A 12565-nucleotide genomic window follows, 5' to 3' on the forward strand; every position below is an offset into this window, starting at 1 on the left:
ACTTCTTCCAATTGTAGACATTTTGGACGACACACCGTGAAGCGAGATGTCGCATGAACAACAGCTTGAACGTAAGTTAAACCAAAAATACTGCTAAATGTTCTGTGTGTAAAAGTTCAAATAAAAACAGCAGTTTTGCAGAAGTGTGATGTTGTAGGTTTTGTATTTATTCCTTTAGAATATTTGTTTCACAGTCTGAGCATTGTTATTTAGATGATTTAGATTAACCATGGTGCCTTGAAACATGTATTATTACTGCTTAGTTGTTTGAGAGGAGAAATGAGGGTATCGGATTGATATCGGTATCGGCAGATAATCAATTTGCAGTATCAATATCGGTATGGAACATAAAAAAGTGGTATCGAGCCAGCCCTACTTACCATGCACACCTATAAGATCTTTATTTATTACTGCTGTAATGATTTTGTCCTGTAATAAATGTTTTTAACCTTTAAATGCTTAACATAATTGAAACTGATGGTAATTTACCAGACTTTTCTCTAAATAAGTTGGATCGTCTTGGCACCACAAAGTCATTTTCTTTTCCTACCAAACTAATTCGGCTAGCAGCTGGAAGAGGTCGAACCTGAAGAGTTGCCTGGCAACAGGGTCACTGTGGACTATGCCTGCTTGAAATGGAAACCAGCAGTTGCTCTTCTGGAAGTGTCTCAAAACTACAGCATCACTTTTATTAATAAACATAGCGGCCATTACTCCATCAACAGTTAATCACTGAGCTACATGTTTCAAAATGCCATTTATTAAAACTGTTACTTGGTACATATATTGAAAAAAAGTCACTAGCTCTTTGTAAAAACAAAACAGTGATTTATAGAATGCATATTATTGGTGAACGCACATTGTCAATATAAAAACAAAGCAAAAATATGTATTACAATGGCAACAACAGCAACAACAACAAAACAACAAAAACAACTTACGCCATATTGAACATCTTCATTCAAATGTCTAACAGGTTTGGAATTTCCAAGGAAGTAATAACATAGCAGCAATATTTGGATTTAATGTGCCAATAAATAATCTAATTGGCAGTCATTTTGAAGCTACATAAAAAAGTTAAATCAATTACATAAATACTAACACACCAAATATACACTGATCAGCCATAACATTAAAACCACCTCCTTGTTTCTACACTCACTGTCTATTTTATCAGCTCCACTTACCATATATAAGCACTTTGTTGTTCTACAATTACTGACTGTAGTCCATCTGTTTCTCTGCATGCTTTGTTAGCCCCCTTTCATGCTGTTCTTTAATGGTCAGGACTCTCCCAGGACCACCACAGAGCAGGTATTATTTAGGTGGTGAATGATTCTCAGCACTGCAGTGACACTGACATGGTGGTGGTGTGTTAGTGTGTGTTGTGCTGGTATGAGTGGATCAGACACAGCACTGCTGCTGGAGTTTTTAAACACCTCACTGTCACTGCTGGACTGAGAATAGTCCACCAACCAAAAATATCCAGCCAATAGCGCCGTGTAGGCAGTGTCCTGTGACCACTGATGAAGGTCTAGAAGATGACCAACTCAAACAGCAGCAATAGATGAGCGATCGTCTCTGACTTTACATCTAAAATGTGGACCAACTAGGTAGGAGGGTCTAATAGAGTGGACAGTGAGTGGACACGGTATTTAAAAACTCCAGCAGCACTGCTGTGTCTAATCCATTCATACCAGCACAACACACACTAACACACCACCACCATGGCTAACAAAGCATGCAGAGAAACAGATGGACTACAGTCAGTAATTGTAGAACTTCAAAATGCTCCTGTATGGTAAGTGGAGTTGATAAAATGGACAGTGTAGAAACAAGGAGGTGGTTTTAATGTTATGGCTGATCAGTGTATATCAAAGTAGCTCCAAAAAGACAAAACACACAGGACAAGTGTTTAAAGGAGGAATATGTGCTATGGAATAGGAACAAGCTTACATTATTTGAGATGCTGTAGCATGACCTGATAAAGATAAAGGAATTTAGAGCTGATCTACAGTCTGATTATCAGTTATAGGAAGCACTTGCTGCTAAAAGAGGCTCAAGCAGTTATACAAAAATATTAAATACATTGAGTGCAGTTAAATAAAAATGTAGGTACATTTCAAGGATTGATGTATTGTAAAAATATGCTATATTGTATCTTGATAGATAAACTATCAACAACTAAATGATAAATAACTATGATTAAAGCAGATCATTAAAAAACTCCAACATTTGACCAGGTAACTTATGACATACTGTGTAATTACCCTTTATTGCACTTTTAGTTGCACTGATTATTGTATGTTTTTTGGCACTGTCTATTATTGCCTATTGCCTGACTTTGAAGTTAGGCATAATTAAATAAAACAATAAACCACAAATACAAAACTTAGTTTAGCACAATGCGTAGGGTAAAACATGACATCTTAAAAATTGTTTTAATTCCAATGTCCGTCAATGGACACACACAAGATTAAAGGCACAGCTCTTTAAAAGAATATTCATCATGACCATTATGCCATGCAGTTTGTATTTAAACAGGTTTCCCCTGTAGGCACCAAAATAGCTTGATACAAATATGTATAAAATTACTCATTTTAAAAGAAAATTGCCAAGATATACAGTCAAGCCAGAAAGTCTGCACACCCCTTTCACCTTGACTCATTCTATAATAGATTGACTTTATTTTTGCCTCAAACATCTACACACAATCACCAATAATTACGAAGTGAAAACAGGGTTTAGAAAAGATGCAATTTAATTTTACTGACAAAACTGGTTTATTTAGGGGTTACATATCTGTACACACCCTTAGCCTGATACTTGGTTGATGCACCTTTGGCAGAAATTACAGCTTCAAGGCGTCTTGGGAAAGAAGCTACGAGCTTGGCACACTTGCTTCTGGACATTTTTGCCCATTCCTCTTGGCATATGCTTGCAAGCTCTGTCAGGTTGGATGGGAAGCGTCGGTACACAGCCATTTTCAGCTTCCACAGATGTTTGATTGGATTCAGGTCTGGACCCTGGCTGGGCCACTCAAGGACATTCACAGAGTTGTCCCAAAGCAACTTCTTTGTTCTGTTGGCTGTGTGCTTCGGGTCATTGTCATGTTGGAAGGTAAACCTTCGCCCCAGTCTGAGGTCCAGAGCACTCTGAAGCAGGTTTTCTGTGTACTTAGCTGCATTCATCTTTCCCTCTATTAGGACTAGTCGCCCCGGTCCCGCTGCTGAAAAACATCCTCACATCATGATGCTGCCACCGCCATGCTTCACTGTAGGGATGGCATTAGCCAGGTGATGAGCAGTGCCTGGTTTCCTCCAGACGTGACCAAAAAGTTCACTTTTGGTTTCATCAGACCAGAGAATCTTGTTTCTCATGGTTTGAGAATCCTCTAGGTGCGTTTTGACAAACTCCAAGCGGGCTGTCATGTGCCTTTTACTAAGGAATGGCTTCCGTCTGGCCACTCTACCATAAAGGCGTGATTTGTGGAGTGCTGCCTGGATGGTTGATCTTCTGATAGGTTCTCCCATCTCCACAAGGATACGCTGGAGCTCTGTCAGAGTGACCCTCGGGTTCCTGCTCACCTCCCTGGCCAAGACCCATCTTCCCCGATTGCTCTTCCCAGATCGCAACAGGTCTAGGAAGATTTTTGGTGGTACCAAACTTCTTCCATTTACGAATGATGGTGGCCACTGTGCTCTTTGGGACCTGTAAAGCTGCAGAAATTCTTCTGTACCCTTCTCCAGATCTATGCCTTGACATTATCCGGTTTCTGAGGTCTGCAGATAATTCCTTTGACCCCATGGCTTGGAGTTTGCTCTGATATGCACTGTCAACTGTGGGACTTTATATAAGCAGGTGTTGGCAATCCCCAATCATGTCCAATCAATTGAATTGGCTACAGGTGGACTCCAGTTAAATTGTAGAAACATCTCAAGCAGTATCAGTGAAAACAAAATGCACTTCATCACTTTTGGGTGTCATATCAAAGGGTGTGCACACTTGTGTACATATGATATTTTACATTTTGATTTTTAATAAATTAGCACAAATGTCTAAAAATCTGCTTTCACTTTGTTATTGTGGGCTATTTTTTGTGTAAAATTTGGTGACAAAACTGAACTCAATCTATTATAGAATGAGTCTGTAATGTAATTAAAATAGGGAGAAGGAGAAAGGGATGTGCAGACTTTCCTGATTGACTGTAAATAAAGAAAGATGTCTCACGTTGTGCAGGTCTTTACATGATCATGATCTCATAATCCTACATGATACAAGGTTACATTTCTATTCATACCTATTTAATCCATTCAATCCCATCAATCCATTCAATCCCATCAAGGCAAATATGCACCTGAAGGAACTCAGCAGAAACAAATTTCAGCTTTCTAGAGATTATATAAGCTTCGTAAGTTCATGATGTCAATCTTTTAACATCTGCAGCTCCAGGACAAGATGCTTTATCCAAAGACATGCCAGACTGTGTCTCCTGGGTCTCATTAGAGCAAGGTGATATGGAGTTGGCAGAGGACCTGAAATGGTGTGTGTCCACTAGCAGCAGCATAGGAATACCACTACTTTTTAAAGTCTCACTCATAGAGATGTGCATCTCGTCTGGTGTGACACCCAAATCTGACGGTGACTTGCGTTTGATGCGCTCATACGTCTTGTCCTTGCTCTCTGGAAAGGTCTCATTATCCTGGAAACGTCCAAAAAGCCAAATAAAGAAGCCAAAAAGAACAAAGGCAGCCAGACTTGGAATAAACGCCAAGCACTTCACATCTAGGCTGGCACCAACGTATTGGCTGTGGAGAAACATGTCTTCTTGGATGTAGGTCCTGTTGGTGAGAGGGTCTATGTTATTTGAGCGCCACTGCCACGTTAGAGTGCTGTGGTTGAAGTGGCTAAGTGTGTCCGGCTCTTCTACTGTGAAGATCTTCTCTCCTGGACCAACATACTGGCCATACTCATAGGGTTTATAGAAGATCTGGTTCTTCCACATGTTTAAGTCAAGAATGAGAACCAAGAAGATGATGCCATAGTTGAACCATTTACCTTTAAGAGACCAAAATACAGTAGTAAATGTAAAGACATTAGCAAATGTACAGTACTAAACTGTTTTGTTATTTCCAAACATATATTTTTTAAACAGAACAATGTTCTATAAACATTTAAAGAGGCAAGTGACACATTATTATGCAACTGGGTACTCCAGTATCCTGTCACCCAGCTTTTCAATGGGCGCAAGGCCCACAGTAACACCCTGGACTGCATGTTTGTGGACTGTGGGAGGAAACCGGAGCTCCAGGAGGAAACCCACGGGGAGAACATGCAAACTATAAATTTTAATAATAGATTTAATAAATTACTATTATTAATAGATAATAACTGATAACACTAGCAATGGGTGTGGCAAATCAACCTGAATTTAATAATGGGAAGAGTTATTGACATACTTTTGTGCATTATGTGTATGTTCAGGATGTTTACGTAAACAAAAAAAAAGAGATGGAGGCAAATTTCAACCAATCAGCAAAAGAAACAAAGCATTGCAGTATTTTTAAAAGACATTTAACCTTGACTTTACAATATATGAAGCTTTTTTAATGGCATTTCTTGATATTAACGGAAAAAAAAAGTATGTGCCAAAAAACCCACAGAATTCTACAAGGTAGCGTGGTCAAAGCTTTAACCAGAATTGTGCCAAAAGCTTGTTAAAAGTGTCTGATCAGGACAAAAAGAGATGAAGGACATCACATTGACCCAGCGCATATATTATTGCTAAACCCATATAAAATATGTAAAATACTTTTTACATAACGAAGTATAGGTTTCAATTATTCAGCTTAAAAGATTGAAATCCCAAGACACTATATGGATAAAAGTATGTTGTCATTCCTCCTAATTGTTGAGTTCAGGGGATTCAGCTACACCCACTGCTAACATAAGTGTAAAACATAAGTGTAAAATTAAAAATAAATTGACTCTTGACTTTGTGGAAACACTTTGGGGAGATCACATTCCTATTTCAGTATAACTTTGCCCCAGTGCACGGCAAGCTCTTTAAAAAATGGGCTAACATTTTTAATGTGGAGAAACTCCATCCTAACCTCAACTTCACTTAAACCCTTTGGGATAAACTGAAACATTAGTACATGACCTCATCAATGGTCTTTGACTAAACTCACAGTTTAATCCAAAATCTTAAATTAAATGTGAGTTAAATTAAATGTTTTTCCAGTAGAGTGAATGCTGCTATAGCTGGTGTGAAGAGCAAATTTGTATAAATGGCCATCGTTTTGAAATGGGTTGTTTAACAAGCTCATAATTAAGGTTTCCAAATACTTTTCTTCAGGATTTCCCCCCTTTATCTGTTAATGTGGTCCTGATTGTGAATCCGCTACCACTTGCACAACCCCTGTCCAACCTTTGCCCTTCAAACATGGCCAATTGCATTTGTGTGGGAGCCCAGCAGTCGGTCTACAGGTCTGTTTAAAGAAACAAACAAGTGTAAACTATTCTAACAGTAAAACAGCAAAAGAAAGCCTGAAATTACTAATTACAAACAGTTTATCATTTTCTCTAGAAAAGACCTTAATGAGTTCACTTTTTTTATGCGTTTTTATTTATTCATACAAGACTATTCTCATAATGCTAAATTGCTGTGCAACACATTACACTTAACAGCAAACTGTTGAGTATGTCTTTCATTCAATAGCTTTTAAGTAAATGCATGAAGTTGTTTAAAAATGATATACTAGATCTGAGCAATGTAAACTCTATTTGCTTACAGTACATCTTAATTAACAAATTTTGGGTCAGAATTTATTAAAAAGCACATCAATAACAAATGTCAAGTAATGTAAAAAGAGCAAAACAAACATAAAAAAGCATAAACATATTTAACAAATGTCTATATGTATAATGGTTAAATATCATGGACAGTATTAATGCTGTTAATGCCTAGTTCACACTACATGATTTTTGCCCTGAATTTCGCTCACCGACTGGTCACCGCTAGATATGCCAGCTCTGTAGCAACTATGCGTTCTCTCAGGAATTGAAACTCGGCTCTCGATAGCTATGTGTGAACTGTTCAACGACTCAATCTGAGCGGACTGAAGAAAAATATCTAGCATGTTAAATATCTGGACCAGTCAGCGACTCAAAATCATGTAGTGTGAAAGGTGTTGCAAGCAGGTTGCAAGTGGCAGCGGAGGCTATGTCAAAGTACAGCCAATGAGAACGCAAGATACGGGGTGAGGGGAAACCTGGGGGAGGAGTTGTAAAAATGTTGGACAGGGGAGTAATATAGTTTCTATCCTATTATACATACATCGACACACACACAAGCTTTACAATATTTGTGATCTTATTGTCCACACCAAACCATAATACCAATGCTGCACTGCAAAAAATTCATTTATTTTTCAACTTTGATCGCTCGCTTATTGTTGACGTGCATTTTTAGACATGGTATCATTAAACCCCTCGTCACTTCTCACTTGTGTTTTCGTCTGCGATTCCTCCTGAAGGTAGATCGTGTAGTATGTGACCCCCTATCTCCGATCAGTCAAGTGGTGTGAAATACACAACAACTTAAAAGACTCCCAGATTCAAGAGATCCAGTCATGTAGTGTGAACTCTACAGCGATCTGACTGCTCCCAATGTCGTGTAGTGTGAACTTGGCACATACACAAATTTGAACTTACCTAATAGTGAACTTAAATCATAAAAAGTCATGCAAAGTGGATATTATTATTATTATTATGACAGTGAAGTGTAAATGAGATTGATATGAGATGTCTTAAAGGTAGACTGAAAAACCTGACTAAGGCACAAGATCAGAACCATGTGCCAATAATGTAAATTCATTTTACAGCTCGTTGGTGAACGATTATGGCTCAATATTGTGCAATAAGATCTAAGTAACGTCAAATTTACCACCTCTCTTTGTTTATATGCTGCTGATTGTGTAGGTCTCGAAATGCATTTTCTGGGATAAATGTCCTGTCTCAGAGTCTTTATAATAGGCATGCTCTGGAAACTCTACAGTTGTTTGTGGTATGAGAAGTGGGTGAGTAGTAAAGGTGAATTTACTCAGTTACGTTTAATAACAATTTTTTAAACAAACTGTACTTGTAACAGTAGTTTATACTGGAAGTAGTTTTATCACAAACCTGAGTACATTTCTTCCTATATGCTAGTATATTTGCCTTAAATCCATGACTGTTTTTTTGCCTGAATCTATGATAGCATTCCCTTGACCTCTAGTGCACTGTAGGGTAAGAACACCTTTCTAATGTACTCTTTGTATAGCTCCTATGTAGTGAAGAGAAATCATGAGAGATTCACCAATACCCCCTCATTGTGATTGGTCTTCAGCTAATTATCCACAGCTGCACCTCATCTCCAGTAATGTGCTCATGGCACATGCGGTGGATCATTTGGCAGACACTATTTTGCCTTTGTCATGTCGGTTTGCGTCCTAGCTCATGTTTGGTTTGGAATTCTCTTGTCTAGTTCATGCCCTTGTTAGTTTGTTCATGCTTCTTGTTTAAATCTTGTTTAGTTCATATCTTGTCTTAGTCTAGTTCCTGTTTAGGGTCTAGTGTAGTTGAGTCAGGTTGCATGTGTGTTTAGCGTTAGCATTTAATTTAGCTTTAGCTTTGTTCTTGTGTGTTTAGATTAGCGTTAGCTTAGTGATTAGCATTAGCATTTAGGTTAGCTTTAGCATAGGTCATGTTTTAGTGTCTTGTCTTGATCAATCCTGTTTTGTTTCTTGTCTATTGTTTAAAATAAATCTTAGAAACATCTCTGCGTGTGTGTCTGCATGTCTGTGCTTTAAGTGATGCCCATAATGTAGCACGACTGCTCATGATTGCTTAAATAAAAACTGCAGTTCTTGAATATTTACATGCAAGTGAAATCTGAATTAGATGGTCTTTTTCTACAATAACACCAACTGCAAAGAAGCAGGTCATTTATTATGCATAAAATGTTTCACAGATGAAAGATTTACCTTCTGTATAAGGTAATGGATAAGTCTCATTAAAAAAAGTATTTTTGCTCATTTTAAAATGCTTTGTGAGATATTTACCTCTAAGGCCTAGTTAACATGAGCACTGATGCATTTAATAGCACACATTTTTTAGGCCCCACTAGAGTGTTTAGTCGACAGTTAAACACAAAAGCAATAGAAGATGTGCCAACATTTAAAATACAATGATCCATTATTTCAATTGCTTTAGTACACTGAAGCATCAACTTTGTTGATCTGGATAATATGGCACTTTTAGCCCTTGATAACCACAAGAGTAAAACTCCATGGAGTTTTTGTCTGAAACTCTAATACTAGGTCAGCTTTTTGGAATGAGCTCGTGACCTGGTGTTGCTGATTGCTAAAACTGCAATGGTATCTGTTGTGCAAATATGCAATGACAGGTAAAAAGTGTTTTTCCTGTAGGTTGTAGCACTGATCGAATGTGAATATGCTGAAAAGTAAAGTACATTTAGTCAAGGCCGGCATGCTGGCACAGTGGGTAGCACTGTCGCCTTACAGCAAGAAGGGACTAGGTTTATTCCCCTGCTGGGCAGCTGGGTCCTTTCTGTGTGGAGTTTGCAAGTTTCTCCCTGTGTCCACGTGGGTTTTCTCCAGATGATCTGGTTTCCTTCCAAAAGTCCAAAGACTTGCAGTCAGGCTAATCAAAACTACTAAAAATTGCCCAAAGTGTGAGTTAGTGTGTATTGTTGCCCAATGAATCAGACCCACCGCGACCCTGACTAGGATGAAGTGATGGTAAAACAGACAATGAATGAATGAATACATGTAGTCAGTCCTATAAGAATATATTAATTGGTTATATGGTTGTAATGATTTCTGAGCATATAATCATGTAATAGCCTGATAATTACATTTAAATTGCATACAATAGTGTGTTAAAGCATAAGGTAAGGTAGTAAAGTGTATAGATGTACCTGTGATGTGTATATGATACTCCGCCTTGAAGATCTGTGTGCAGACTGGCAGTTTAAATCTTAGCTGGGTTGTAGGCAGTCCAGGTAAGTTCATGTCCAAATCTCCCATAAAATGGGGAAACTCCCAGTCCTAACAAATGAAGACATAAAAACATAAGAATAATTAATACTGTGTTTATCACACTGACTTACGAATCTAAAGATGAGGACTAAGCATTGTTTATACTGTATATGCTTACATATTTAGGACTCACTTTACATATAATATAAATCTAACAGCTCCAGATAGATTTCTGCATGAAATGTATACATCTAAATAAAAAAGGGCTTAATAAATAAAGATTTTTAAAAAGAGAAATACACACATTAAACAACTTAACTCAAATTAGCTAGGCTCATCAATATTGAAGTCCATTGTTTAATTAATTGAGAAGGTCAAAGATGAGAACAGCAATAAAATGTGTGCATGAACTAAAGAAAATGCTGAATCTGCAGATCTGCGCAGTGCACTGAGAGTTTGTGACATTAAACAATAGATGAGCAGATTTGCTAGTTATCTGGCTATAGTGCCTTCTTTTCTGAAGGCTATAAACCCAAGTAAAACAATCACACAGCATCTAGATGATGTAGTATTTAGTGTTATTATAGTTTATTTATTTAAATGTATTAATTTTGATATTTATATATTTTAATTACTGATTAATTACTGTTTTTTTAACCCTGCTATGTATAGGGTTGTGTACTTGCAGTTTCTGAATTCACTGTACAGAGAAAGAAAGATAAATACATAGATATACATATACATAGTCTAATTGGAGTAACTTCTGGACAAGTCTCTGAATGTCCCTGTGTGGTTCAGCCAAACATGTACAGTGGTACCCTGAAACTCAACGTAAATTCTGGGAGTGATTTAAAAGCATGGAGTTTCAAGGTATTTTTTCCCCATAAGAATATATGGGAAACCTGTTAATGCGTTCCATGGTCACATATATTTTAGACTAATGTAAAAGAATGGGGTTGTTTTTGACAAATTAACACTGAAAAATAACACAAATATAATATAAAAACACTGAAATAAAAAGCTTATTCTTACAATTTCTCAGAACCCAGAGTTGTAATACAAGTTTAAAAGTGAAACAATCCAGATAAACACAGATACATGTGGAGCTTTCAGAGTGAATCTGATGGTAATTCCACACAAATGCAGATTCATCTCATATTTGCACTTTGATGATGTTTTACCGCACCGCTCAAGCCAAGCACTGAACAAAGCGACTGTTCATTGTTAATCTGAGTTTAAGAAAAAAGGTTAAGTTTAAGGGTACAAATTTCCAGACGAAGGGAGTTGAGCTTCAAAAATTCTGAGTTTAGGGGATGTTGAGTTACAAGGTACTATACTAAAGATGGCAGTTTTCTAAAAAAATATTGAGTATAATAAGAGATAAGAGATTTCAATTATTAATATTGAATTAATATTGCTAAAAAACTCTACAAATATGTTTTTACTTTATCATTATGGGTGATGAAGTGCATATTGATGGTAAAATGGCATTTTTTTATCGACTGAAAATCAAAAAAGTGCACAAACTCAAGGGGTCTTAATACTTTTCACATCCACTCACTCACTTACTTAACTGCTTATCCAATTAGGGTCGCGGGGTGGTGGTGGTGCTGGAGCCTATCCCAGCTTTTCAATGAGTGCAAGACACACAGTAACACCCTGGATGGGGTGCCAGTCCATCGCAGGGCAGACACACATACACACACATTCACCTATAAGGCAATTCAGTGTCTCCAATTAACCTGACTGCATGTTTTTGGACTGTGGGAGGTAACCGGAGCTCCCGAAGGAAACCTATGCAGACACGAGGAGAACATGCAAACTTCGCACAGAGAGGACCCTGACTGCCCCGCTCAGGGACCGAACCCAGGACCTTCTTGCTGTGAGGCGACAGTTCTACCCAACGAGCCACCGTGTCGCCGCTTTTCACATCCACTGTATTTTAAATTACATAAATAGTTTATTTAGTATTTTTTTTATTTAATGTAAGTATATTATTTCTTTTTTTTAGTTTTAGTGTATATATACTGTATATATATACATAGAATAATTCTGACAGGGTGACAGGTGGAGATGATGCATGGCTTTTACACATTTGTATGCTTTGATTTATCAGCTCATCTTTTTTGTGTAGAAAAAACTTAAAAACCTCTGGAATAAACATCTAATTAAAGCAAAGCAGTCTCCAATTATGCCTATAATAGTTTACTCCATTGAAAAGCCATATTCCATACATACACTTAAGCAAAGAGCTTTATGAACTGCATTACTTAGATTTCTGAGTAAATACTGTTCATAATTGCAGTCTCTCCCCTGTTAGTGCTCTCTCTTTCTCAAACCCCAGCCTCAGCTCATTTCAGGTAATGATGACAGTTATAACAAAGCCCTAACTCTGCGAAATAACAGCACCAGAAAAAAACTTAATGAAAGATCTTGGCTATACAGTAAATGTTAGAACATGAGGAACGTCTGTTTGACCAAGATCAACAGAGGAATAAAATTAATTATATGAAAGGGCATGG

The 12565-nt window shown here is 37.5% G+C and overlaps 1 protein-coding gene across 1 annotated transcript in view; it reads right to left on the bottom strand.

The window, feature by feature from the left end:
• Positions 1 to 4324: 4324 nt before the first annotated feature.
• tmem117 (transmembrane protein 117) overlaps positions 4325 to 12565 on the bottom strand; it is a 97487-nt gene continuing 89246 nt past the window's right edge. Inside the window, exons 7-8 of the mRNA XM_063002876.1 lie at positions 9983 to 10112; positions 4325 to 5058 (exon numbers count right to left, since the gene is read on the bottom strand). Coding sequence (XP_062858946.1) covers positions 4418 to 5058; positions 9983 to 10112 — 771 coding nt within the window. The 3' untranslated portion in view covers positions 4325 to 4417. The remainder of the gene's footprint in view (positions 5059 to 9982; positions 10113 to 12565) is intronic.

Source organism: Trichomycterus rosablanca, chromosome 1 (genome assembly GCF_030014385.1).
Source record: "Trichomycterus rosablanca isolate fTriRos1 chromosome 1, fTriRos1.hap1, whole genome shotgun sequence".
Classification (NCBI taxonomy): domain Eukaryota; kingdom Metazoa; phylum Chordata; class Actinopteri; order Siluriformes; family Trichomycteridae; genus Trichomycterus; species Trichomycterus rosablanca.